Here is a 26,812-nt window from a genome sequence, read left to right as displayed (position 1 = left end):
CTCAGTCGTGTCCAACTCTTAGCGACCCCACGGACTGCAGCCTACCAGGCTCCTCCATCCATGGGATTTCCTAGGCAAGAGTACTGGAGTGGAGGTGTATAGTTAGAATCAAATAGAACGAAATAACTTAAAGACTGAGCAGTTTCACTGCAAAATGCCCTCCCCATCCCCCTCCCCACCCAGAGGCAACCACAGTCAACTCCTTCTGGCTTGGAGATTTTCCTTTACTTGTGTGAAGTCAGAGCTGAAGCCCACAAGCCACAAAGCCTCAGTGAAAGAATTTCTTAAGGCTTGTTAATACTGGGGCACAGCCAGGCTGAGCCAGCGTGAAATAAAACGATCCGATCACCAGCATCCTCTGCAAATGCCGGCGGAGCGCTCCCACATGTGGCCTCTGATAACAAATACATACCATTGTCAGATGCTGGGAAGGGTCTCATTGAGCTTGAGTGGGCTGTGGTCTTAGGCCAAGTTAAGAAAGGCTTGACAGAGGAGGAACAGGGGCAGAAGGTGGAAGGTCCCCCAACACCACCACATAACCCTATGCTACTCTTTGCTTGGAAGATTTCCACGGCTGGAGTGCCCAGCAATAGCAATCAAAAAATGTGTGTGTAACTTACTTGCACATGTTTTCTTATCTGGGTTAAGAGCAAATCCTTTATGGCACCGGCAAAGGTAGGAGCCGTCGGCATTCACACACTCGTGTTCACACCCGTGGTTTTCTGAGGCGCAGTAGTCCACAGCTGTAAAGATGAAAACAGAGTTTAAGTAGAAACACAGAGGTAAAGGGCACAGTAGATTGGAAGCGTACCTACAACAAATATAAGCAAGGATAAATAGCGTTGCCCCCAAAAGAGGATGGATAAATAAATATGAAACTGAAACTTCCCTCTTGAGAAAAAAATCAGGAGTCAGGATCAGACAATTCATACCAGAAGGTACTAAAGAACATAAGAACAATTGAAAGCACGGAGTCCTAACCACTGAACTTCCAGGGAATTCCCTAACAATTGTATTTAAAAGTTAAAGAAATGCAAATCAAAACAATCACAGGGCAAACTTAGTCAATTGAAAAGGTAAAGACAAGATAAAATCCAGCGGTGGCAAGGCAGCAGGGAAACAGAGTCAGACTTATTTATAGTGGGCGGCATTATAAACCGATAAAACTCTTCTGGAAGGACATTTGACAATATTCACTCTGGAACTGTGACCCCAAAACATAATTGAAAAAAGGAGTAAGTTAACTATATGGAATAAGCTATTTATAGCAGTATCGTTCACAAGTGACCAAAAAATTCAGGAAAATAAGATGAACACTTAATAAGGATAAGTGGTTTAGTAGTTTATGAAAAAATACACCGGCCTCTTTTCTCATTAATCCTACAAATATTCGCTGAGTACATACTCTGGGCCCCACCCTATTTTAGGTGCTAAAGATGGAACTAATAACAAAACACATGAAAACTCCAGTCCTTGAGAAGCTTACATTTGGATGCTGGTGGCAGATAAAAAAGAAAATAAGTAAGTAAAAAACATAGTCTCTGAGATGGTAGAGAGTGTTTTGGAGAAAAGTAAAAAATTTAAGACACTTACTCCTTGGAAGGAAAGTTATGACCAACCTAGACAGCATATTAAAAAGCAGAGACATTACTTTGCCAACCAAGGTCCGTCTAGTCAAGGCTATGGTTTTTCCCATGGTCATGTATGGATATGAGAGTTGGACTATAAGGAAAGCTGAGTGCCGAAGAATTGATGCTTTTGAACTGTGGTGCTGGAGAAGACTCTTGAGAGTCCCTTGGACTGCAAGGAGGTCCAACCAGTCCCTCCTAAAGGAGATCAGTCCTGGGTGTTCATTGGAAGGACTGATGTTGAAGCTGAAACTCCAATACTTTGGCCACCTGATGCCAAGAGCTGACTCATCTGAAAAGACCACGATGCTGAAGACAGGAAGAGAAGGGGATGACAGAGGATGAGACGGTTGGATGGCATCACCGACTCAATGGACATGAGTTTGAGAAAACTCCGGGAGCCGGTGATGGACAGGGAGGCCTGGCATGCTGCAGTCCATGGTGTTGCAAAGAGTTGAACACGACTGAGCAACTGAACTGAATTGAAAATGGTGAAAAGGAAAAGTGACTGTCTGAGGTAAGAGAAAGGGTGTGATGTAACAGCCGTGGTGAGGAAAGGCTCACCAGGAAGGCGGCAGCTGGTAGAGCCAGGAGGATAACTGGGAGGGAACACCCCGGGTAAAGGGAACAACCCAGGGGAGGGTTCTGAACAAAGGAATCGAGAAGAGACCATAGCATCAAATGTGCAGTCTGCCAGGCCCCTCTGTCCACAGGATTCTGGACAAGAATCAGGAATACTGGAGTGGGTTGCCATGCCCTCCTCCAGGGGAATCTTCCCGATCCAGGGATCGAACCCACATCTCTTACGTCTCCTGCATTAGTAGGCAGGTTCTTTACCACTAGCGCCACCTGGGAAGTCCAAGATCCCACAAGGCCCGCACACCGCAACAAAGACCCAGCACAGCCAGAAGGAAAAACAGAAAGAAAACCAGTTAGGAGGTTACTATAGTAACCCCAGTGAGGAAAGGGTGGGGGAGACTTAAGCCAGCACAGGGTGGGAAGGAGGTGGGGAAGAGAGAAGGGCGTGGAGCTCTGGGTGTTTCTTGTGGACCTATGTGTCCCCACCGCCTGCACAAAGTTATGGTGAAGTCCTGAGCCCGGGTACCTGTGAATGTGATCTTATTTGGAAACTGGCGTCTCTGCAAATACAATCAAGTTAAGATGAGGTCATCTGTCTCGTCTGGGGCCTAATCCAGTGTGAGGGAGTGAAAGTTGCTCAGTCGTGTCCAGCTCTTTGCAACCCCATGGACTATACAGTCCATGGAATTCTCCAGGCCAGAATACTGGAGTGGGTCGCCTTTTCCTTCTCCAAATGCAGGGTGACTGGTGTCCGTATAGGAAGAGAAGAACGCCACGTGAAGACAGACGAGAGCAAGCAGCTGTAGCTCAGGAGTGCCGAGGACCAACAGCCACCATCAGAAGCAAGGCAGGATTCTCCCTCATGGGTGTCAGAGGAATCATGGCCCTGCCAGCGCCTTGTCGGACTTCGGCCTCCCAGAGCCAGGAGACAATGCAGTTCTGCGGTTACCAGTCACCTGGTTTGTGGTTCTCTGTTCTGGCAACCCTAGGGGACAGTACACCAGGTTGAAAGGGGGTCAGTCAGATTCCTTTCAGATTAAAGATGAAGGGAGAAAGTGAAGGATTCAGGCTGACTTGGGGATGGGGAAGGTGCAAATGGGGTGGGTTTTGTAGGGAATACTCAGAAGTTCCATTTGAGGCAGTAGGTAGTTATTAGTAGCATAACATAACTGTAAATAGGAAAACAAAATTTGGTGAAAAACGTAGATTTGAAAATTGTATATTTATGGTGATTAGATCCACTTTCAGTAGAGCTCTAAGGCAAAACCTGAAAATTAAAAATAAAAATGCTTTGCTTCCTGTGTTAACGTGGTAGGATTATGGATGGTTTTTATTCCCTTAAAAATGTTTCCCTCTAAATAGCGATTTAGGCTATCTGAATACGAAAATTTGTAAATAATATCAAGGAAATCAAATCTGCAAATTAATGCACATGTACAATTTTAAAAAGTAAAACCAGGCATTGAGAAAATAATGACATACAAACACAGTAATCAAAAGGCACAAAGGGAAAAGCTGAAGATTTTTAAAGGCTAATAATGTACGTTGTGTTTATTCTTTTGCTCCCAGGCTTCATTAAGTTTCTGTTAAGGTGTTATTTTCTCTAATGTCCTTCCCTAAAGAGTTCTAATAAGGCCTGATACTTGTGGTTTTAACACACAAGTCATTTTGGTGGGAACAGTGCATTCACAGTCTCAGGATCTGAAAGTCATGGACCTTAGCCAGTTGCTGGAGTTGAGTTACAACATAAATACTGAGCTAGCACCAGATCTTTCTAAAAGTTAATGTATCAGCTTTCAAGAACTAATGTATCATTAAATGAGCAGCTGGGGACACTCAGGGCACAGAGGTCAAGGACACCAAGCCCTGGCACGTGCCCCAGGCTGCAAGTCACAGGACGGGCCTTGCTGTAGCCCACACTAGACTGGATTAGCAGGAGACACTCCCCACCTCCAACCTCCTCACCCTGAGCCTGAACTGCTGTCTTGAAAATCTCCTAACCCTGGATATGGTTGTCTGCTGTCAGCTGGGCCCACTTTGGGTCACCCACTTGTTAGTAATTCAGTTCAGTTCAGTTCAGTCGCTCAGTCGTGTCCGTCACCCACTTGTTAGTAATTCAGTTCAGTTCAGTCGCTCAGTCGTGTCCGACTCTTTGCAACCCCATGAATCACAGCACACCAGGCCTCCCTGTCCATCACCAACTCCCGGAGTTCACTCAAACTCATGTCCATCGAGTCGGTGATGCCACCCAGCCATCTCATTCTCTGTCGTCCCCTTCTCCTCCCGCCCCCAATCCCTCCGAGCATCAGAGTCTTTTCCAGTGAGTCAACTCGTCGCATGAGGTGGCCAAAGTATTGCAGTTTCAGCTTTAGCATCAGTCCTTCCAATGAACACCCAGGATTGATCTCCTTTAGAATGGACTGGTTGGATCTCCTTGCAGTCCAAGGGACTCTCAAGAGTCTTCTCCAACACCACAGTTCAAAAGCATCGATTCTTCAGCGATCAGCTTTCTTCACAGTCCAACTCTCACATCCATACGTGACCATGGGAAAAACCATAGCCTTGACTAGACGGATGTTGGTTGTCAAAGGAATGTCTCTACTTTTTAATATGCTATCTAGGTTGGTCATAACTTTCCTTCCAAAGAGTAAGCGTCTTTTAATTTCATGGCTGCAATCACCATCTGCAGTGATTTTGGAGCCCCCCCAAATAAAGTCTGACACTGTTTCCACTGTTTTTCCATCTATTTCCCATGAAGTGATGGGAAATGATGCCATGATCTTTGTTTTCTGAATGTTGAGCTTCAAGCCAACCTTTTCACTCTCCTCTTTCACTTTCATCAAGAGGCTTTTTAGTAATTGGGTGGGGGGTGGGAGGAGACAGGGACAACAGAGAATGAGATGGCTGGATGGCATCATAGACTAGATGGACATGAGTTTGAGTGAACTCCGGGAGTTGGTGATGGACAGGGAGGCCTGACGTGCTGTGATTCATGGGGTCGCGGAGAGTCGGACACAACTTGAGTGACTGAACTGAACTGAACTGAACTGAATGAGTGTAATTGCACTCATCTCCCATGCTAGTCAAGTCATGCTTAAAATGCCAGGCTTCAGCATTATGTGAACCAAGAACTTCTAGATGTCCAAGCTGGGTTTAGAAAAGGAAGAGGAACCAGAGATCAAATTGCCAACATTCGCTGGATTATAGAGAAAGCAAGGGAATTTCAGAAAAACATCTATCTCTGTTTCATCGACTATGCTAAAGCCTTTGACTGTGGGGGTACATGACAAACTGTGAAAATCTCTTAGAGAGACGGGAAAACCAGACCATCTTACCCGTCTCCTGAGAAACCTGTGTGCGGGTCAAGAAGCAACAGTTAGAACCCTGTATGGAACAACTGATTGGTTCAAGATTGAGAAAGGAGTGCCACCAGGCTGTCTGCTGTCACCCTGTCTGTTTAACCTATACGCCGAGCGCGTCATGAGAAATGCCGGGCTGGATGAGCTACAAGCTGCACTCAAGACAGGCGGGAGAAACGTCAACAACCTCAGATATGCGATGATACCACTCTAATGGCAGAAAGCAAAGAGGAACTAAAGGGCCTCTTGATGAGGGCGAAGGAGCAGAGTAAAAGAGCCGGCCTAAGACTAAATATTTTTTAAAAAACTAAGATCATGGCATCCGGCCCCATTACTGCATGGCAAATAGAAGGGGAAAAGGCGGAAGTAGTGACAGATATCCTCTTCTTGGACTCCAAAGTCACTGCAGCTGGTGACTGCAGCCATGAAATCAGAAGATGTTTGCTTCTTGGCAGGAAAGCGATGACAAACCTAGACAGTGTGTTGAAAAGTAGAGACATTACTCTGCTGACAAAGGTCAGAATAGTTAAGGCTATGGTCTTCCCAGTGGTCACATACAATTGTGAGAGCTGGACCGTAAAGAAGGCAGAGCACCAGAGAATTGATGTCTTCTAACTGTGGTGCTGGAGGAGACTCCTGAAAGTCCCTTGGAGATCAAACCAGTCAGTCTTAAGGGAGATCAACCCTGAATATTCACTGGAAGGACTGAGTCTGAAGTTGAAGTTCCAGTGTTTTGGTCATCTGATGTGAACAGATGACTCATTGGAAAAGTCCCTGATGCTGGTAAAGGTTGAGGGCAGGAGGAGAAGAGGGCATCAGAGGATAAGATGGCTGGACGGCATCACCGATGCAAGGAACATGAACTTGGCAAACTCCGGGAGATGGTGAGGGACAGGGAGGCCTGGCGCACTGCAGTCCATGGGGTCACAGAGTCGGACACGACTGAGTGATTGAACAACAACACCCCACCTCCAACCTCCTCACCCTGAGCCCCAGCTGCTGTCTTGAAAATCTCCCAACCTTGGATATGGCTGTCTGCTGCCAGCCAGCTGGGCCCACTTCAGGTTACCCACTTGTTAGTGTTGCTGCAGTGAAAAATGAAAAAAAAAAGAGGAATGAGTTTTTTTCTTTCCCTTTCCTGAGAACAAAGAAGATAAAGAGAGCAGTGAGCCGGGCTGAACATTCCTAGTTTGTTCTTTTTTTAAACTTTAACTGCTCCTAACTCTGCATGTCTGTAACTTGCTTTTCTGCCCCCTAATTCTGCAGGAATTACACACTTCACACCTATTTTCCTTTGATTCTATGCTATATACATCCTGAATTTGGTGTTTACCCTTACAACACCCTTCCCCTTGTAGTTACAGGTCAGAAAGAAGGCTGCAGAGCCACCGAACCGCCAGACTCAATCATGGGTTACTGATGCCAGTCTTTGAAACAATACAAGGAAGAAATCAAGATCCTATCACCTTAGTTCCTCATCACTGACTCCTGACTGCAAGCCCTCATCTTATATGAGGCCCTAGCTCTTCATGGAGGGGGGTCACAGTTCTTGAGGCATCAGCCTACTGTGTCTCCCTCTCCGCTAGCTTAAAGCGACCTTTCTATTTCCTCCAAATTCTGTCTCTGTAATTTCTCATTTGGCTTCAGTGGGCAGAGAAAGCCAAGATTTTGTCAGCAACAGTGTCCCTTCCAGTGTCCCTGCTGATCTATCTGACATCCATGTTCCAGGCCACTGACCGTACCACAGGGATGAGTGGGCAGGTCACTGTACCTCAAAGCCTAAAACTCAGACACTACCTCTCTCTGGAATTTCTGAGCCCAGCCATCTTTGTCCCTCAGAGAGACACTTGGGTGTGCTGGTCCCATATTAGACTGGGGAGAGACCAGAAGCTTTGCTTGGGCCTAAGGTCTAAGCCACATATGCCAGTCTCACCTTTTTTTCCCCCAGAATGTTCTAGAACAGGGTATCCAATGTTGAATCAGGTGTTAATAAAGTTGCACAAGACATCCTTGTTACGTGATACTGCTAAAAGATTTAATTAAGTTATTAAAAAGGACACTCTAGGTTAGTTTCTAAGGCTTATCTCAGTAACCAATCTTCAGATAAAGGTTGGATGCTCCATAATGTACAACCAGGAGATTAACACCAGACTATAATCATTTAACGAATGAAGTCAGGTGACTTGGGGTATACCAGGCTTTATCTAATGAAAGTTCTTGACTTGTAATTCTTATTTTACAAATAACTGCTAGCTATGGCTATATTATTTTCTATGTCACTTGTTTCACTGAGCCTGTGATATAATGCTGAACTGACAGTTCCATATGAGATCAATAATTGTAACAATGTGACTCTGGGTATGGGAAAAAGCAACAAGAGGAAATATTTTCCTGGACCAGGAGGCTAGTAAGACAGTGGTCCAGAGACTTTTGCTACCTGCAAGGCCTGGTCCTATTTTAGCACACTGAGTGGCCCATCACTTCCCTAGACCTGGGAATGAGCCTTCCCAGCACCGCGGGACACAATGGCCATGAAATGGTGTCACATGGTCAGATATGTGGCTATGAAGGGACCCTGCTGACTGGAAGTTGGTACTTTCCAGCTGCCTCTACAAAAATTACATCATGACCATTGCAAGCTGCTGACCTTCAACACCCCCTGAAAGAAGTTCAGGGTGAAAATAAGCAATGAGGCACTCTGTGCTCTGAAAAAAAAAACAAACAAAACTGGCAGAACAGACCTTCAGATAGTTAGATCTTTTCAGAAAAAGGTTTTATGAGTTTCAATTCTTGCATCTTCTCATACCTAGAAAAACACTGTCATTAATGGTGAAATCTGCTTTGGCTATTAAAAAAAATTTTTTTTTTTACAATTAAAAGTCAAAATAGAGTAGCTATGGTTCAGATATCCTGGGAAATAACTATTTCCCAGATATCCTGAAAAATGATATTATGGGTGTGATTTCAGATTAGACACTGTGACCTAATGTAGAACTTAATGCTCCTATAATGCATTTTTGCTTCTGTACTTTGCTTGCTGCTCGTAAAACCACAGTTACTCCATTTTAAGATAAGGTTGTTTTTAAGTAAAGATTCCTAAAATTGTTTTTGAAAAAAGAAAAAAAAATAAATAAAGTTGCACAGAAGAAGCTCTTTAAATTGACCATCATTTAACCAACTTCTGATCAATCACTGCTTTTCGTTCCCTCTGAAAAATATGGGACCTGATGCCCAGAACACGCTAAATGCTCAAGGCTGTTGGAATAGCTGTGCTTTTGAATACCTGTGCACATCTCTCGCTGGCTGGGCTGCATGCTTGTAAAGCAGCCTTGAAGGAACACATGCCCCAGAGCACCTGTGTGCTTTTCCTATTGACTTGCTGCACGCTTATTCAGTTCTCGAAATGTGGTGGTGACCCAGCTGAAACAGTCCTCCCTTGAGAACTTGTTGCTTTTCAGCCGCTCAGTCGTTTCTGATTCTTTGTGACCCCATGGACTGCAGAACGCCAGGCTTCCCTGTCCTTCACCATCTCCTGGAGCTTGCTCAAACTCGTTCATTGAGTTGGTGATGTCATCCAACCATCTCATCCTCTGTCGTCCCCTTCTCCTCCTGCCCTCAGTCTTTCCCAGCATCAGGGTCTTTTCCAATGAGTTGGCTTTTTACATCAGGTGGCCAAAGTATTGGAGCTTCAGCTTCAGCATCAGTCCTTCCAAAGAATAATCAGGGTTGATTTCCTTTGTGATTGACTGGTTGTATCTCCTTGCAGTCCAAGGGACTCTCAAGAGTCTTCAGCACCACAGTACAAAAGCATCAATTCTTTGGCACTCAGCCTTCCTTATGGTCCAAGTCTCACATCCATATATATCTACCAAAAAAACCATAGCTTTGACTATATGGACTTTTGGCAACAAAGTGATACCTCTGCTTTTTATTATGCTGTCTAGGTTTGTCATAGCTTTTCTTCCAAGGAGCAAGTGTCTTTTAATTTCATGGCTGCAGTCACCATCCACAGTGATTTTGGAGCCCAAGAAAATAAAATCTGTCACTGTTTCTACTTTTTGCCCATCTATTTGCCGTGAAGTGATGGGACTTCATGGCACATGGGATTAAGTGCCATGATCTTAGTTTTTTGAAAGTTGAATTTCAAGCCAGCTTTTCCACTTTCCTCTTTCATCTTCATCAAGACACTCTTTAGTTCCTCTTAACTTTCTGCCTCTAAAGTGGTATCATCTGCATATCTGAGGTTGTAGATATTTCTCCCAGCAATCTTGATTCCAGCTTGTGAGTCATCCAGCCTGGCGTTTCGCATGAGGTTCATGACATTGTAAAGGAGACAGGGACCAAGACCATCCCCATGGAAAAGAAATGCAAAAAAGCAAAATGGCTGTCTGAGGAGGCCTTACAAATAGCTGTGAAAAGAAGAGAAGCGAAAAGCAAAGGAGAAAAGGAAAGATATAAGCATCTGAATGCAGAGTTCCAAAGAATAGCAAGGAGAGATAAGAAAGCCTTCCTCAGCGATCAATGCAAAGAAATAGAGGAAAACAACAGAATAGGAAAAACAAGAGATCTCTTCAATAAAATTAGAGATTCCAAGGGAACATTTCATGCAAAGATGGGCTCGATAAAGAACAGGAATAGTATGGACCTAACAGAAGCAGAAGATATTAAGAAGAGGTGGCAAGAATACACAGAAGAACTGTACAAAAAAGATCTTCATGACCAAGATAGTCACGATAACGTGATCACTGACCTAGAGCCAGACATCTTGGAATGTGAAGTCAAGTGGGCCTTAGAAAGCATTACTACGAACAAAGCTAGTGGAGGTGATGGAATTCCAGTTGAGCTATTTCAAATCTTGAAAGATGATGCTGTGAAAGTGCTGCACTCAATATGCCAGCAAATTTGGAAAACTCAGCAGTGGCCGGTCAGTCTTCATTCCAATCCCAAAGAAAGGCAATGCCAAAGAATGCTCAAACTACCGCACAATTGCACTCATCTCACACGCTAGTAAAGTCATGCTCAAAATTCTCCAAGCCAGGCTTCAGCAATATGTGAACCGTGAACTCCCAGATGTTCAAGCAGGTTTTAGAAAAGGCAGAGGCACCAGAGATCAAATTGCCAACATCCGCTGGATCATGGAGAAAGCAAGAGAGTTCCAGAAAAACATCTATTTATGCTTCATTGACTATGCCAAAGCCTTTGACTGTGTGGATCACGATAAACTGTGGAACATTCTGAAAGAGATGGGAATCCCAGACCACCTGACCTGCCTCTTGAGAAACCTGTATGCAGGTCAGGAAGCAATAGTCAGAACTTTACATGGAACAACAGACTGGTTCCAAATAGGAAAGGGAGTGCATCAAGGCTGTATATTGTCACCCTGCTTATTTAACTTATATGTAGAGTACATCATGAGGAACGCTGGGCTGGAAGAAGCACAAGCTGGAATCAAGATTGCTGGGAGAAATATCAATAATCTCAGATATGCAGATGACACCACCCTTATGGCAGAAAGTGAAGAGGAACTCAAAAGCCTCTTGATGAAAGTGAAAGAGGAGAGTGAAAAGGTTGGCTTGAAGCTCAACATTCAGAAAACAAAGATCATGGCATCTGGCCCCATCACTTCATGAGAAATAGATGGAAAAACAGTGGAAACAGTGTCAGACTTTATTTTTTGGGGCTCCAAAATCACTGCAGATGCTGATTGCAGCCATGAAATTAAAAGACGCTTACTCCTTGGAAGGAAAGTTATGATCAACCTTGATAATATATTAAAAAGCAGAGACATTACTTTGCCAACAAAAGTCCGTCTAGTCAAGGCTATGGTTTTTCCCGTGGTCATGTATGGATGTGAGAGTTGGACTGTGAAGAAAGCTGATCGCCGAAGAATTGATGCTTTTGATCTGTGGTGTTGGAGAAGACTCTTGAGAGTCCCTTGTACCGCAAGGAGATCCAACCAGTCCATTCTAAGGGAGATCGATCCTGGGTGTTCATTGGAAGGACTGATGCTAAAGCTGAAACTGCAATACTTTGGCCACCTCATGCGATGAGTTGACTCACTGGAAAAGACTCTGATGCTGGGAAGGGTTGGGGGCGGGAGGAGAAGGGGACGACGGAGAATGAGATGGCTGGATGGCATCACCGACTCTGTGGACATGAGTTTGGGTGAACTCCGGGAGTTGGTGATGGACAGGGAGGCCTGGCGTGCTGTGATTCATGGGGTCGCGGAGAGTCGGACATGACTGAGCGACTGAATTGAACTGAACTGAACTGAACTGAACCCTGCATTTAAGTTAAATAAGCAAGTGACAATATACAGGTTGACATAGTCCTTTCCCAATTTTGAACCAGTCTGTTTTTCCATGTCCAGTTCCAACTGTTGATTCTTGTCCTGCATATAGGTTTCTCAGGAGACAGATAAGATGGTCTGTTATTGCCATCTCTTTAAGAATATTCCACAGTTTGCTGTGTTCCACACAGACTTTAGCATAGTCAATGAAGCAGAAGAAATATTTGGAATTCCCTTGCTTTTTCTATGATCCAGCGGATGTTGGCAATTTGATCTCTGGTTCCTCTGCCTTTTCTAAATCCAACTTGTACATCTAGAAGTTCTCAGTTCATGGACTGCTGAAGCCTGGCTTGACGGATTTTGAGCATAATCTTGCTAGTATGTGAAATGAGTGCAATTGTATGGTAATTTGAACATTCTTTGGCATTGCCTTTCTTTGGGATTGGAATGAAGACTGACCTTTTCCAGTCCTGTGGCCACTGCTGAGAACCTGTTAGGAATGCAAATTCTCAGGCCCCACTCCAGACAGACTAAATCAGAAACTCTGTGTATGGGGCCCAGGAATATATGCTTTGGTAAGTTCTCCAGGTGACACTGATGCATGTGAAAAATTTTAAATCATTGTTAAAATGAGTCAAAGTTATTTTTATTTCCAAACCTTTATGTGCTATTTGTACACCTTTTTGTAATTAATTGAAATACTATAAAAACTAATTAAATATATAAGCAAGCACTAAAACAGATCGAGTTTTTAAAAAATAAAAACCAAGTGGAAAGCTTTTGGCACTTAAACACAACCTGCTGACTAAAATTGCTCTAGAACCAGGCATAGATGAAACATGTAAAGGACTAGGGAAATTTTCATAAAAATTTTACAGATTCTGCCCTTAGAGTGCTTTACAGAAGTCTTCAAATTCTTGCTCCAATTTGAAGAAATCAAAGTTGAAAAACATAGACAACATATTATGGGCATGTTTATGCAAGAAAGATGTTTTTAAATCATATTTTTAAAATGAACTTAAAATTAGTAATTTTTGGAAGTGTAATCAAAAGAAGTTTTTATTAAAAGCATATTTATGTGTTCTGAAGAAAATTTAAATACTTCAGGTAGATATGGATTCTGCTCTTTGAATGACATTTCTCATCAACCAGCTGATCCCACAGGACAAGAAGGTTTCTCCTGGACTCTGATTTTCCTGCTGGTTTTGTTTTTCATGTGCACAGCTCTCTGGGGGAACCGAAGGGGAGAGGAGAGAGTGGCAAGGCAGGACTCAAGCATTCCTGGGTCCCAAGACCTAAAGGTGTCTAAATCCCACTTTGATTTGAGGGCCACCTACTGGCTCTCTGCCAGGCCTCTGAGGACAGCAGATGAGGCCATCACGAGACGTGGAGGAGCCCTCGTGAGCCTAAAAGCTTCCTAAGGTTGAGAGAGTTCCAGTCCATTCAACTCTGTCATCCTTCGCTGCGTGTTTTAGGTTCTTTGCACAACTTCCTTGGTTGCAAAACTGTACTTATAAAAAGAGACGCCAAGTTTAGGTGGTGGGTGTACAGAGGTGACCGGTGTGTCTAACTCAAGAGATCCTCTGTTGTTCCAAGTCCTCTCCTACTTCAACAGAATCCCTCCTTGGTCATTCTGCCTGAAACAACCGGGAAGAGTAAGTCTCTGGCTGCAGCTCTTTGCCCCCCTGGATCGCAGAGTGCTAAGATCTCGGGGTTGGGAGCCAGTCTTGCTGTGTTCAATCTCTGCCTAACACGCGAGCAAGTACTCAGCTGTTTCCAAGGATAAACCATATGTGGGGCAAGGTAATAAAGCCTAAGACCACAGTCTCTGATTTATAATCTAGTTGAATTCCAAGGTCTCCTCAGCAGGGATTAGTCTGCAAAGAGGATGGCCTTCCTAGAAACAGGATATTTTAAAGAGGAGCGTTTGGGTTTGTTAGCTTGTTGATGACAGAGTAAGTAAAACCAAGTATGTCATTTAGAGAAATTGTAGAGCCAATTTACTTGCTGAGTATATATAAGATACACGCACAATCAGCTTCACAAACCTCTTTCCCAGGGCATGACTGGACTCCTATATGTAGGAGTTTAAAACTCAGAGAAAGTTTCCTATTGATGTGATAACAACAGGGAAATGTTCTGGGCTGAATGTCCCATCCTAAATTCATTTGTTGAAGTCCTAAATCCCCAGTTGGTCAGTCGGTGACTGCATTTGGAGAAAGGACCTTTAAAGAGGTAATTAAGTTAAAATGCGGCCATTAAGGTGGGTGCTAATCCAATCTGACTGGTGTCCTCAGGAGAAATGGAAATTTAGACACATGCACAGAGGCACCAAGGATGCCTGGGCACTGAACAAAGACCACATACACAAGCGGCAAGCCAAGGAGAGAGACCTCAAAAGAAATCAACCCTGCTGACGCAAGGAGTTTGCACTTCTAACCTCCAGAACTGGGAAAATAAACTTCTGTGCCACTCACTCTGTGGTAGTTTGTTATGGCAGCCCTCGCAAACTAAGGCATGGAGAAATCTTTGCATTCATGGGAGATCTAGCTTTAAGCATGAGCAGTAAGCTAATGAAGTAAGAATTTGACTTTAAATATAGAGATTGATCCTCCCATCCCTTGTCACCAACTTAAAGATCGGCCATCAGGTGACGCTAGTGGTAAAGAACCTGCCTGCCAGTGCAGGAGACCTAAGAGACGTAGGTTCCATCCCTGGGTTGGGAAGATTCCCTCCTGGAGGAGGGCATGGTAACCCACTCCAGTATTTTTGCTTGGAGAATCCCATGGATAGAAAAGCCTGGTGAGCTACAGTCCATAGGGTTGCGTAGAGTCAGACACGACTGAAGCAACTTAGCATCCCCTTCTCATTGAAGGTGACTGGCATAGAAAAATATAGAAGGAAAGTTTTGAAGGCAGCAGTAGCAGCATCCTAAATACAAGTGCTATGTGCCACCATCATTTGGGGTATGGATCTCAATGTGATTTTTCAAACGTACCACATGTTTGATGCATTATTACGTGCAAGCATTCATGAGAAGATGAAAATTCATAAAAGATGTAGATTCAACTAATTGGATCAGTTGCCCATGTATAGTTGGAGAAGGAAATGGCAACCCACTCCAGTGTTCCTACATGGAGAATCCCAGGGACGGGGGAACCTGGTGGGCTGCCGTCTAATGGGATCGCACAGAGTCGGACACGACTGAAGCGACTTAGCAGCAGCAGCAGCAGCAGCCCATGTATAGTACAGTTCCAAGTGCTTGCCATATACATGAAATTTTTAATTGGAGTACAGTTGACTTAAAATGTTGTGTTAGTTTCAGGTGTATAGCAAAGTGAATCAATAATACACATATCCACTCTTTTTTAGATTCTTTTCCTATATAGGTCTCTACAGAGTAGTGAGGCTTTCCGTGTATTAACTCATTTCACCCTCACAACAACCCTTGGAGGTAGGTATTGTTATCCTCAATTTACAGATGAAGTCTCTGAAACAGACAGGTGAAGAGACCTATAAAATATGCATGACCACAGCACCTACTTCAAAGGATGGTCTTAGTTATATATAAAATGTTTCACACAGGTCCTGGAATTTAGTAACATTAAAGGAGTATGAATTATATTTTTATCACATTGCCTGCCTAATAAAATAAGGTTTGAATTTGGGAGTAAAGAGATACCTTAATACCACTCCGTTGTTCCACGACCATTTACTGAACAATTACTGTGTGTCAGGTATCGTGCTAAACCCTGGATGTAATGACGAGCAAAGAGCATCGGAAGATAGTAAGTCATCTTTGAAGAAAGGCAGGAAGGAGAGGCCAAGCTTTCAGTGGGGATTATCTCCATGGAGTGAAATTAAGGAGGAATGTCTTTCAGGTTTGATTTCATATAAATCTGGGCTTTATATGTGGGCTTCTCTCATAGCTCAGTTGGTAAAGAATCCACCTGCAATGCAGGAGACCAGGGTTCAATTCCTGGGTCAGGAAGATCTCCTAGAGAAGGGATAGGCTACCCACTCTAGTATTCTTGGGTTTCCCTGGTGGCTCAGCTGGTAAACAATCTGCCTGCAGTGCAGGAGACCTGGGTTCAATTCCTGGGTCGGGAAGATCCCCTGGAGAAGGGAAAGGCTACCCACTCCAGTATTCTAGCCTGGAGAATTCATGGACTGTACAGTCCATGGGGTCAGCAGAGTTGGACACTACTGAGAGACTTTCACTTTCACATCTGTATGTACTCTGATTTTGTTTTAATAAACAAAAATTGATTTTGTAATTTAGAAACCAATCAAGGGGAAAAACTTTTTTTAGAAAAACGAAAGCTTGAGATTGTGATTAGTCAATCTTAGTTAATGATTCAAGAAAAACATTTTGCAAGTCTACTCTGTGAAAGATGAAAATTAAAGGAATTGGCTTCTGTACCCTCTTCACCCCAGGGGTTTACAATCTGCTTGGGCAGGTAAGATGCAAACAGGATCCAAGTTACCCCAAAAGACAAGGCAGTAAGTAAACATCAGGACAGTAAGTACAGCAAAAAATTCACCCTCAAAGACAGCTTAATTAAGGCAATTTGCTAACCAAAATTACTCTAGAACCAGGCATAGATGAAAAATGTAAAGGACCAGGAAATTTTTCATAAAAATGTACAGACTCTGCCCTTGAACTGCTTTACAGAAGCCTAAGGGTGTTTGAAAAATGTACAGTTTTGGATGGAAATGAACACAGCTTTAGTGGAAGCTGCTGGGTACAAATACCAAGACTCCACTAAAACAAAATGAGGACTTTCTTTAGTGAGTAATCCACCCTTGATCACCTGAATGTTGAAACCAATTCAGTTCTATCCAGAGTTAAATGAGCAGTTAGAAAAAATGGAACTCTTAGCACTTGAAGTTAAGGTTCCATTAACTGAGAAAGCGTGGAAATGTTGGCTAAAAGGTCCTAAGCCTGGCTCAGAACTGACTTTTCATGCAGTCACAGTCATAATTCTGGGATGAGTCAAAGTACTCCCGTGGGGTCCATTCACCAGTAGCTGGTCATGGTGAATTTCTACCAAACCTCCTCAAATGAGGTTAGATTTGCAGTCCCTGCTTTCTCACCCCCTCGCCGCTCCCCCCTTGAAATCTGCCCTTTACCTCACCCCTCTTGATCATTAGCAATGGCCTCCTGGTCATTTTTGTGTCCCTAATGCCTAGCAGAGCGCCTGGCAGAGAGTCTGGAAATGTCTGCTGAGATGAATTACCAGTGACTCAACTCGGTGGCTTTTTCTCTAAGTTCTGTTCCATTTGGCCTCTCTGGGACATGACACTAATATTGACCTGTCCTAGAAATTCTCTTTCGCATCCTAGTCCATGACTTCTGGTTCTCCCGCCCAACTCTCCCCAACTCCTCCGTCCCCACCTTAGGCGGTTCCTTTACAGATATCCTCCCTGTCCCCACGTTCCCCCTCCCACTCCCTGCATGTGACTGAGCCCAAGGCTCAGGCTTCCCTCCCTCCTAACTCCTCACTTCATGGCATCCAGGAAACAACGATGGTGATCATATGTCGTAATAACAATAACAGCAACAATTGCCCAAGTGTACTGGGAACTGTGCTCGTTATCTTATTTAATCCCACCAACTCTGTGATGCAGGCATTACTTCTCTGTGTCACAGATGAGAAAAACCAAGGCTCGGAAATAAAAGACAGATGACTAGCAAGTAGCAGAACTAGGATTTGAGTCCAGGTCTTACTGTGTTGAAGGTCCAGACACTTTCAAAACAAACACAGAAGTGAACCCTGGAGATGGAAATTCAGGAGGAAACGGCTGAGCTGCCTCCTGCCTGCTCCACTGGTCCCACCCTCTCCTTCTGGCGTTGGTGCTGCCTCTGTTCCCTCTCCTCGTGTCCTTGCAGGTGGCCCATCTCAGCTTGACACCCACTAATCCTCATTATCTTCCCTAAGAAATCTGTTCCCAGGACTCCCTTGGTGGTTCAGGGGTTAAAAATCTGCCTTCCAATACGGGGGATCAGGATTGACCCCTGAATGGAGAACTAAGATCCCATATTTCTCGGGCAACTGCGGAGTCTGTGTGCCACAGCTAGAGGGCCCATGCAACAAAGAGCCCGCACGCAGCAACTCAGACCTGACACAGCCCGAAATGAAAACAAAAACAAAAATCTGTTTCCATCACTCTCACCATCACTCTCAGAATCATGGCAGCTCAACCTGGGATTCAGTCGTGACTTTTCCTCCTCTTCATTCATCGCGCCTTCTTTCATTCCTGCACCTCCTTTCATTTCTCAACCCCTTACTTTTCTCAACCCCTTCCTTCTCTCTGCATTTCTACAGTCGCTACTCAAACCTGGCCCTGGTCACCCTCCGCCAGAGGACTATCACAGTCTCCTAACTGGTCTTTCCAGCTCTCTTTCTTCCTCCTGGAATTCATCCTGCCCTGCACCATGAGACTGAGTTTTCTAAAATTAGGCTTTGCCTTTATCCATCCCAGTCAGAAACCCTTTAGTGTCTTTTTATCAGAGATAAAGTTCAGACTCTTCAGCCTGGTGTTCAAAGCCTTGAATATTCTGGTTCCATTTGACGTCTTCAACTTCATCTCCTGCGTTGCACCTGCAGGAGTTCTCCACTTCAGCAGAGCTAGCCTTTTCAGCTGTTTGAGTCAGGCTGGCCTTAACTAGGGTGACCTTATAATTGCTCGTTCAGAATGGAATCCCCTTCAAAGTGAGAGAGAGTGCTACTGAGAACTGAGCCAACAGCCATAAACTGGGATCCTTCTGGATGAACTGGGATTATGGTCCCACAGTCATATCGTTCTCTGCCCACCCACATCCAGACCGCCCAGAGGAGGGGCTAAAGGAAGGCTCCCAGGGTCCCGAGCAGCCTCTGCTTCTCCTCTGATTTCCTGCTGTAATAATACCTGGTCTTGCTGTCCTTGACGAGTCCCTTCAGATGGATGCCTTCAATCCGGCATTCTCGCGATGAGTCTCTCTCTTATCTACTAGATCTCTGTCTGCTGCCCTCCCCCACCACACACACACACACGTGGCCTCAGTCCTCAAGCTTTGAGAGCACGGCCTCCTCCACACTATCGCTGCCTTTCGTGTCTTCCCTCGCCTTGGACCTCTGTCCAATCGCTACCCTTCCTTCCTCACCCAGATCTTTCCCCTCTCTGACCTTCTAGAGCCTCTGGTATTAATACCTCCATCATTTGCTGTGTACTCAGCACAGCCCCATGGACCAGCAATTGACACTTTGGAATTGTGTTCAGTCTCCCTAACCAAAGTAACTGGCAACAGAGGTCCACGGCCACTCAATCATCGCACACTCAGCTTCTAACGGGTCAAATACTTGGCTGACAAGGATGAGGATAACATCTGATGGATGAGGCCAGTGTCACGTATAGTCTTCCCGTTCTCCCCTTCTTCGGCTTGACCCCGGCTCCAAGGAGGGCGGACATTCTTACATGCTGACGGCGGCAGCGAGAGCAAAGCGCATTCTAACAAACAGGGCCCATGACAGCTCCCAGGCAACCACAGCTTCCCCTCTCATGCTTGCTGCTCTTCAGTAAATGTCAAACTCCAGAAGTCTCAGCAAAAGCCTAAGAGACTCAAAGGCTCTCTACTACAGAGGACCCTTAGACAATTATTTGGCAACATCCAAAGAACTGGGCTTCTCACTGCCTTCCAGTTTCTCAAGGGCCAAGGGGGGTCCCCTGCCCCAGCCCTGGCTCCTACTGCCCCTGATCCATTTGCTCCTTGAAAGCACACAAGCTCTGGGCCTGCCCTGCTCCTTCCCTCACCCCAAGTTCCCAGACGCCCTCACCTTGTTTCCTGAAGCTCATCCCCTGGCCTTACTTCCAACAGTGGAATTTCTTTCTGACCCAACAGCACCCAAAGTTTCTACCCATTTAACACCGGTAACGGAAAAATCGGGCTTTCCCAATGGCTCAGTGGGTAAAGAATCCACCTGACATGCAGGAGTCCTGGGTTCAATCCCTGGCTCGGGAAGATCCCCTGGAGAAGGAAATGGCAACCCACCCCAGTATTCTTGCCTGGAGAATCCCATGGACAGAAGAGCGTGGTGGGCTACAGTCCATGGGGTTGCAAAGAGTCAGACATGACTAAGTGACTAAAGCACACAAGGGAAAAGTATGTGAAACAAGATAGAGCATATGACCTCATTTTGTTAAGCATTAACAAAATGTCTAGAAGTAGATATTTCTGTGGGGAAAGGTCTAGCAGAAAATACGACAAGCTATAATAGTGATTTTTCTCATCTAACTTCCTCAGTGAAAATAGGTACTTGCATAATGAAAATTAATGTAGTGAGAAAAAAGAAAAAGGGCTGGTGTTTCCAGACTGACTTCCTGTTTTGCCAGTGTTAATGGATGTGGTATCCTGCTACCTATCATGGTCACCACAGACAGAATAAGAGGGGAAAAAACAACTCTAAGGCTTAGGAGACCACTTCCACTGTGGACTTCTGATGAGGGCGGTTTTCATCTCCATCAGTGTGTGAAAGCAAGCAAACAAACCCATTTTATTCTCAGCATCACCTCCAAAGAATAGGCCACCAACTATACTTATTTTCCCCACCTATACTTTTGTTTTGTTGCTTTTTCCTTCCACATCCCCAGCTAAGAATCACAGTGTGCCGGAAAGTGTAAGTTCTATGTGCAAAAACAAATCATTTACTGTTTGTGGGAAGTAAGACAGAACAGGTCCTCTGAAAACAACGGAATAAGGAACAAGAAATGGAGGACTTAGAAAAGGAAGGCTCCAGTTCTGGTGTCAATCAAGTCCTTTTCCTTTCTCTCCTCATGGATTGTCTGCCTCATAAGTACCCTGCTCAGCTTGCTGAACAGCTACCATGCCAGGCATTGTTTGCTGGTGGAAGGATGAGTGAGTCTGTGCGAGTTCAAAGGGCTCTGCAGACAAGCTGCGAGGTGCCACGTGCATATTAGGGATTCACTGGTCTGCCCTACGGGTGCCGAGGAAGACCATTACCCATCACTGAAAAAATGAGCCACCACCCCCTTCTCAGGGCCCCTGCAACGTGGAGTCGCCTGCGAGGGAAGCCCCTCAGCTGACTGCAAGCGGTGCCCGTGGTGCCAAGCATTGCCCTTGAGACTCCTTAGCTGGGGCCAGCGCTTGAGGCTGCTGTCTGTTTCCTGGTCTTCCATATAGCCCAAACGGTAAAGAATCTGCCTGCAGTGCAGGAGACGCGGGTTCGATCCCTGGGTCAGGAAGATCCTCTGGAGAAAGGCATGGCAATCCACAACAGTATTCTTGCCTGGAGAACCCCATGGACAGAGGAGCCTGGCAGGCTACAGTCCGTGGGATCGCAAAGAGCAGGACACGACTGAGCGACTAACATTGCTACTACCCACAGCTGGCCTCTCACAGCTGGCGGTCCCTGGAGCCGTGACTGAACTGCAGATCCACGCTTAGATAGAAAAAAGGCTGCCGACCTCTTTGAGGTGCCACTCAGCAATGTCACCCATCACCACCTGACCTTGCCTATAACACCTGAGCTCTCCTGAAGGCAGACCAGCCCAGACACCCGCTCCAAACTGAATGCAAATCCGCCCAGTCCTTGCCAAGGGAGGCAGTAATGGATTGATCTATCAACAGAGGTTATCATAAATATGCCTTTTGCTGAGGACCCAGGCTGGGAAAAAGCTAACCTCAGCCACAAACGAAGTCTCTAAAATGCAAATGGTGACTAACAACTAGGATAGAGAACTTGGAGCACTTGGTTGAAACTCAAAGGAGAGCAGCTGGATACGTGGATCCCCCGCCTTCCCTCCTAGTGTTTCCCCATCAGGCAAAAGCAAGGCTGGACGGACACTCACCCTCACACCGTTTCCCGTCCGTGGCCAGGGTGTAGCCACTGTAGCACTGGCAGACAAAGGAGCCCAGCAGGTTCACGCAGAGCTGCTCGCAGCCGTGGTCGTCCGCTGCACACAGATCCTGGACTGGGGCAAAGCGGCATCATTAGAACTTGGATCAGAAGGAGGCGACTCTTGGCACAGGGGTGTCAATGAGCAACTCTACAGCACTTGGCAACATAACTCTTGACCGAAAGCGATATAAGATCACGGTGGAAATTTTGGAAAACAGAAAAAAAATAGAAAAGAAAATTCAACTGTAATCTCTCCACCTGCAGTCCTACCATCCAGAGACCACCTCTGTTAATAGTTGGGTGAATTTCTATGTATGTAAGGGCTTCCCAGATAGTGTAGTGGTAAAGAATCCGCATGCCAAGGCAGCAGACGCAAGAGACAGGGGTTCGATCCCTGGCTTGGGAAAATCCCCTGGAGTAGGAAATGGAGTAGGAACCATTCCAGTATTCTTGCCTGGAAAATCCCATGGCTAGAGGAGCCTGATGGGCTATAGTTCACGGGGTCACAGAGACAGATGTAACTGCCACTATGTATACATAAAAGCATATTTTTCAAAGTTGGAATTTTTGTTCTCTATTAAATGCACTAGAAAATTTTAAAATTAACATCAATATGTATTTTTCTCATGTCAAGGAGAGTGATGGATGGTTCTTGAGGACTGAAGTTACCATGAGCAGGCCTTTGTGGTTGTCCGAATCAAGTACCATTTGCATTCTCTGAGAACCTAAAGGCTTTGTAATCAGTCTCATTAATGTACACACCTATATACACAGTCTCACCAAGATCATCTGGCGCTGTCTTTGACATTCTGCAGAAGCTGGGAGAAAGCACGGTGAAAAGACCTGCTGCTCCACCAAAAACACGGCAGGTCTGGAAAAGCCCCTTATTTTCAAGTCTGAGTTGATCTCTTTGGACATACTTTCCCTCATTCCATTTCTCTATCAGAAGGATGTTTGAAAATCCTCTTTGTGTTCTATTTATGCATCCCAGTTATGACCAACCTAGATAGCATATTAAAAAGCAGAGACATTACTTTGCCAACCAAGTCCATCTAGTCAAGGCTATGGTTTTTCCAGTGGTCATGTATGGATGGGAGAGTTGGACTGTGAAGAAAGCTGATCGCTGAAGAATTGATGCTTTTGAACTGTGGTGCTGGAGAAGACTCTTGAGAGTCCCTTGAACTGCAAGGAGATCCAACCAGTCCATTCTAAAGGAGATCAGTCCTGGGTGTTCATTGGAAGGACTGATGCTAAAGCTGAAACTCCAATACTTTGACCACCTCATGTGAAGAGTTGACTCATTGGAAAAGACTGATGCTGGGAGGGATTGGGGGTAGGAGGAGAAGGGGATGACAGAGAATGAGATGGCTGAATGGCATCACCGACTCGATGGACATATGTCTGAGTGAACTCCGGGAGTTGGTGATGGACAGGGAGGCCTGGTGTGCTGTGATTCATGGGGTCACAAAGAGTCGGACATGACTGAGTGACTGAACTGAACTGAACTGAACTGAATAAAGGAGGAAAATGGGAAGCCAGAAGAATTTAGGTAGAGATAACAAAGATAGGGAGAAATCAACGTATGGTCTGAAGTGAAGTGATGAGAAAGTCATGCAGTCGCGTCCGACTCTTTGTGACCCCATAGGATTGTGGCCCAACAGGCTCCTCTGCGGTGATTAACAATGCTATTCCAGTCAAATATTTATTATGTGTCCACAAAGTACTGATCTTTGGCTCTTTATTCAAATGCAATGTAAGAATACATTCACAGTAGTGCATCTACTGCCATAGAAATAAGAATATATCAGAGGATGAAAAGCTTAAAGGCATGTTTAATCCTTCATTGACTCAGCCTCTCCTTTGAAGAAACTGGCTGATGTGATGACATTATTTCTCAGCAAGAATAATGACTTGGTTTCATAACAATCTCTTTCAGTGACTTTACCATTAAGGTTCGAGAAAATCAGACAGCATTAAAGGGATTGAATACATTAAAAAATTGTTTTTCCTCTGGTTAAAAGTTATCACTGTGACAGCTGTGGTAAAAACTTAATTCACTAGAAAGTTTGATTAATCCCTGAATACAATGACTACACTTTAGTGTAACCTCCTAGGTCTTTGAGTTTTATAGTTTATTACACTTTTTCATAAATGTAAAATATCAAATTGATAAAAAGATAAAAGCTGACATATTTAGCATCTCTATCAAATGCATTAATTTTTTAAAATATAGAAGCTACATTATAAGATTAAAAAACATTTAGGTCTATAAATTCCACAAAGAAGGATTCTGGTTTTAAAATGCTAAAAGAATTATTTTCATTCCTAAATCAGTGAAGTAAATGAAAAAATTATAGATGCAAATTCGTCTCTTTACGTATCTTATTTCTATCTTATAGTTCCCATTGGGAACTCCAATTGATATTTCCCATGGATCCAGATATAGGGAAAATAACAATAATCAGAAGAAACTTCAGCTCATGCAAAAATCATAGTGAATAATTGAAGAATGACAAAATTTACAGTTACAAGCCTAAGCCAGAGATACAAGAAAAATCAGAATCATCAGATATTTTCCATGTATTGAATCAACAAAGCACCTACTCTGTCCCAGGCACTGGGGATGTGGTGTGATCCAAACAAAGGGGCTCCTGCCATCACGCAGCTTGTATTCTAAGGGTTAGGGAGGTGAAGTTCTAGGAAGAGCATTTCTGATAAAACCCAGAAGTGGAATTTATCCAAAGAAAACAAAAACGCTAATTCAAAAAGATATATGCACCCCTATGTTCAATGCAACATTATTTACAATAGCCAAGATATGGCAGCAACCTAAGTGGCCATCAACAGATGAATGGATGAAGACGTGCTACATATAGTCAAGCAATGTTACTCGGCCATAGAAAAGAGTGAAATGTTGCCATTTATAACAACGTGGGTGAACCCTGAGGGTATTAGGCTAAGTGAAATAAATCAGACAGAGAAAGACAAATACTGTATGATCTCACTCATATGTGGAATCTAAAAAACAAATGAAGTAACATAACGAAGCAGAAACATATTCATGGATACAGAGAACAAACTGGTGGTTGCCAGAAGGTACAGGTTGGGGATATGGATCAGTGAAAGGGATTAAGAGGTACACATTTCCAGCTATAAAATAAATAAGCCACTGGGATGTAATGTACACATAGCGAATATAATAGGCAATATTGTAACAACTTAGTGTGGTGACAAACCGTAACTGGATTTATTGTGGTGATTGTTTCATAATATATACAGTGGAAATGTAAAATACTGAATCACTATATTGTTTCAGTTCAGTTCAGTTCAGTCACTTAGTTGTGTCCAACTCTTTGCGACCCCATGAATCACAGCACACCAGGCCTCCCTGTCCGTCACCAACTCCCGGAGTTCACTCAAACTCATGTCCATCGAGTTGGTGATACCATCCATCCATCTCATTCTCTGTTGTCCCTGTCTCCTCCTGCCCCCAATCGCTCCCAGCATCAGAGTCTTTTCCAGTGAGTCAACTCATTGCATGAGGTGGCCAAAGTATTGGAGTTTCAGCTTCAGCATCAGTCCTTCCAATGAACACCCAGGATTGATCTCCTTTAGAATGGACTGGTTGGATCTCCTTGCAGTCCAAGGGACTCTCAAGAGTCTTCTCCAGCACCACAGTTCAAAAGCATCAATTCTTCAGCGATCAGCTTTCTTCACAGTCCAACTCTCACATCCATACATGACCACTGGAAAAGCCATAGCCTTGACTAGACGGACTATATTGCTTACCTGCTAAACTAGTATATATATATATATAGGCTTCCCTTGTGGCTCAGCAATAAAGAATCCGCTTGCAATGCAGGAGACTGCCTGGATTGCAGGAGACACCAGTTCGATCCCTGGGTCAGGAATATCCCTTGGAGAAGGAATTGGGAATCCATTCCAGTATTCTTGCCTGGGAAATCCCACGGACAGAGGAGCCTGGTGGACTACAATCCACAGGGTCGCAAGAGTCAGACACAACTTAGTGACTAAACAACCACCACCATATATATATATATATATATATATATGTGAGTGTTTCTGACTGAAAGAACAGTGAATGCAAAAGGTGTTCATGTGGAAAAAACAAGCCCCATTTGAGGATTGGGAGAGCCAGAGTAGCTATCAGATGCACCCTAAATAACTAAAATACAAAATAGAACATGCTAGAAATCCACAAGAGAGGTGCAGCCAATACAATGTAAGTTCAGAACGGGGATGGATTACAGCCAGCCCAAGCTGGATCAATCAGAAGAGGCTGGCAGGCAAGCCAGGGACACGGAGAAAAGGAAGAGGATCCACCCGGAGCTGTGGGGACAGTAAACATGCAGAAGTGGAGGAAAAAGCAGGACAGACAGGGGAGCTGACCCCCGTTCCGGGAATTCCAAGGGAAGCAGCAGGAGGGGGCGTGGGAAGGACAACGGAACCCGGACGGCAGAGGGCCTGGGAGCAGGCTGCCCGGCCTCAACCCTGCTCATCAGGGGACCACTCAAGGTGAATGTCTCAGAAAGGGAGATGGGCCCTTTCCCCTGACTTATGCTGTGGAAGAGTAAGTGTGGTGGCATCACAGACTATTTTAGCTCTGGGAAATGGAAAGGATTTAGTGTACGGATAAATGAAAGCCACTTCTTTGGGAACAAAGTGGTAGTTTTCTGAATTCCATGCCAAAGTAGTTTGGTTTGCGTGTGTGCAGATGGGAAAATCAACTTTTTGACATGAGGACCTTCCACTGTCCGTCAGAGCTGTTGGCCACACCCACCAGCTGTCAGTGCATGTCTGTGCACCTCTGACTTTTCCCTCCTGGCATGTGTGTGTGCGTGCATGCATGCTCAGTCATTCAGTCGTGTCTGGCTCTTTGTGACCCCATGGACTGCAGCCCGCCAGGTTCCTCTGTCCATGGAATTTTCCAGGCAAGAATATTGGAGTGGGATGCTATTTCCTACTCCAGGGGATCTTCTTGATCCAGGGTTGGGACCCACAGCTCCTGTATCGGCAGGTGGATTCTTCACCACTGAA

At 44.7% G+C, this 26,812-nt stretch overlaps 1 protein-coding gene across 2 annotated transcripts in view; it reads right to left on the bottom strand.

Moving 5' to 3' along the window:
• Positions 1–26,812, bottom strand: part of MATN2 (matrilin 2) — a 166,806-nt gene that overhangs the window by 55,176 nt on the left and 84,818 nt on the right. For both annotated transcript variants that reach the window (XM_055431892.2, XM_055431891.2), the window contains exons 5-6: positions 21,705–21,827; positions 621–743 (exon numbers count right to left, since the gene is read on the bottom strand). In XM_055431892.2, the coding sequence (XP_055287867.2) occupies positions 621–743; positions 21,705–21,827 (246 nt within the window). The remainder of the gene's footprint in view (positions 1–620; positions 744–21,704; positions 21,828–26,812) is intronic.

The sequence above is a fragment of the Moschus berezovskii genome, chromosome 16, assembly GCF_049115385.1.
Source record: "Moschus berezovskii isolate FMDL1 chromosome 16, NW_MosBer_1.0, whole genome shotgun sequence".
Lineage (NCBI taxonomy): Eukaryota > Metazoa > Chordata > Mammalia > Artiodactyla > Moschidae > Moschus > Moschus berezovskii.
Note: the sequence above shows the minus strand (reverse complement) of the source record. Positions and strands in the feature narration are given on the sequence as shown.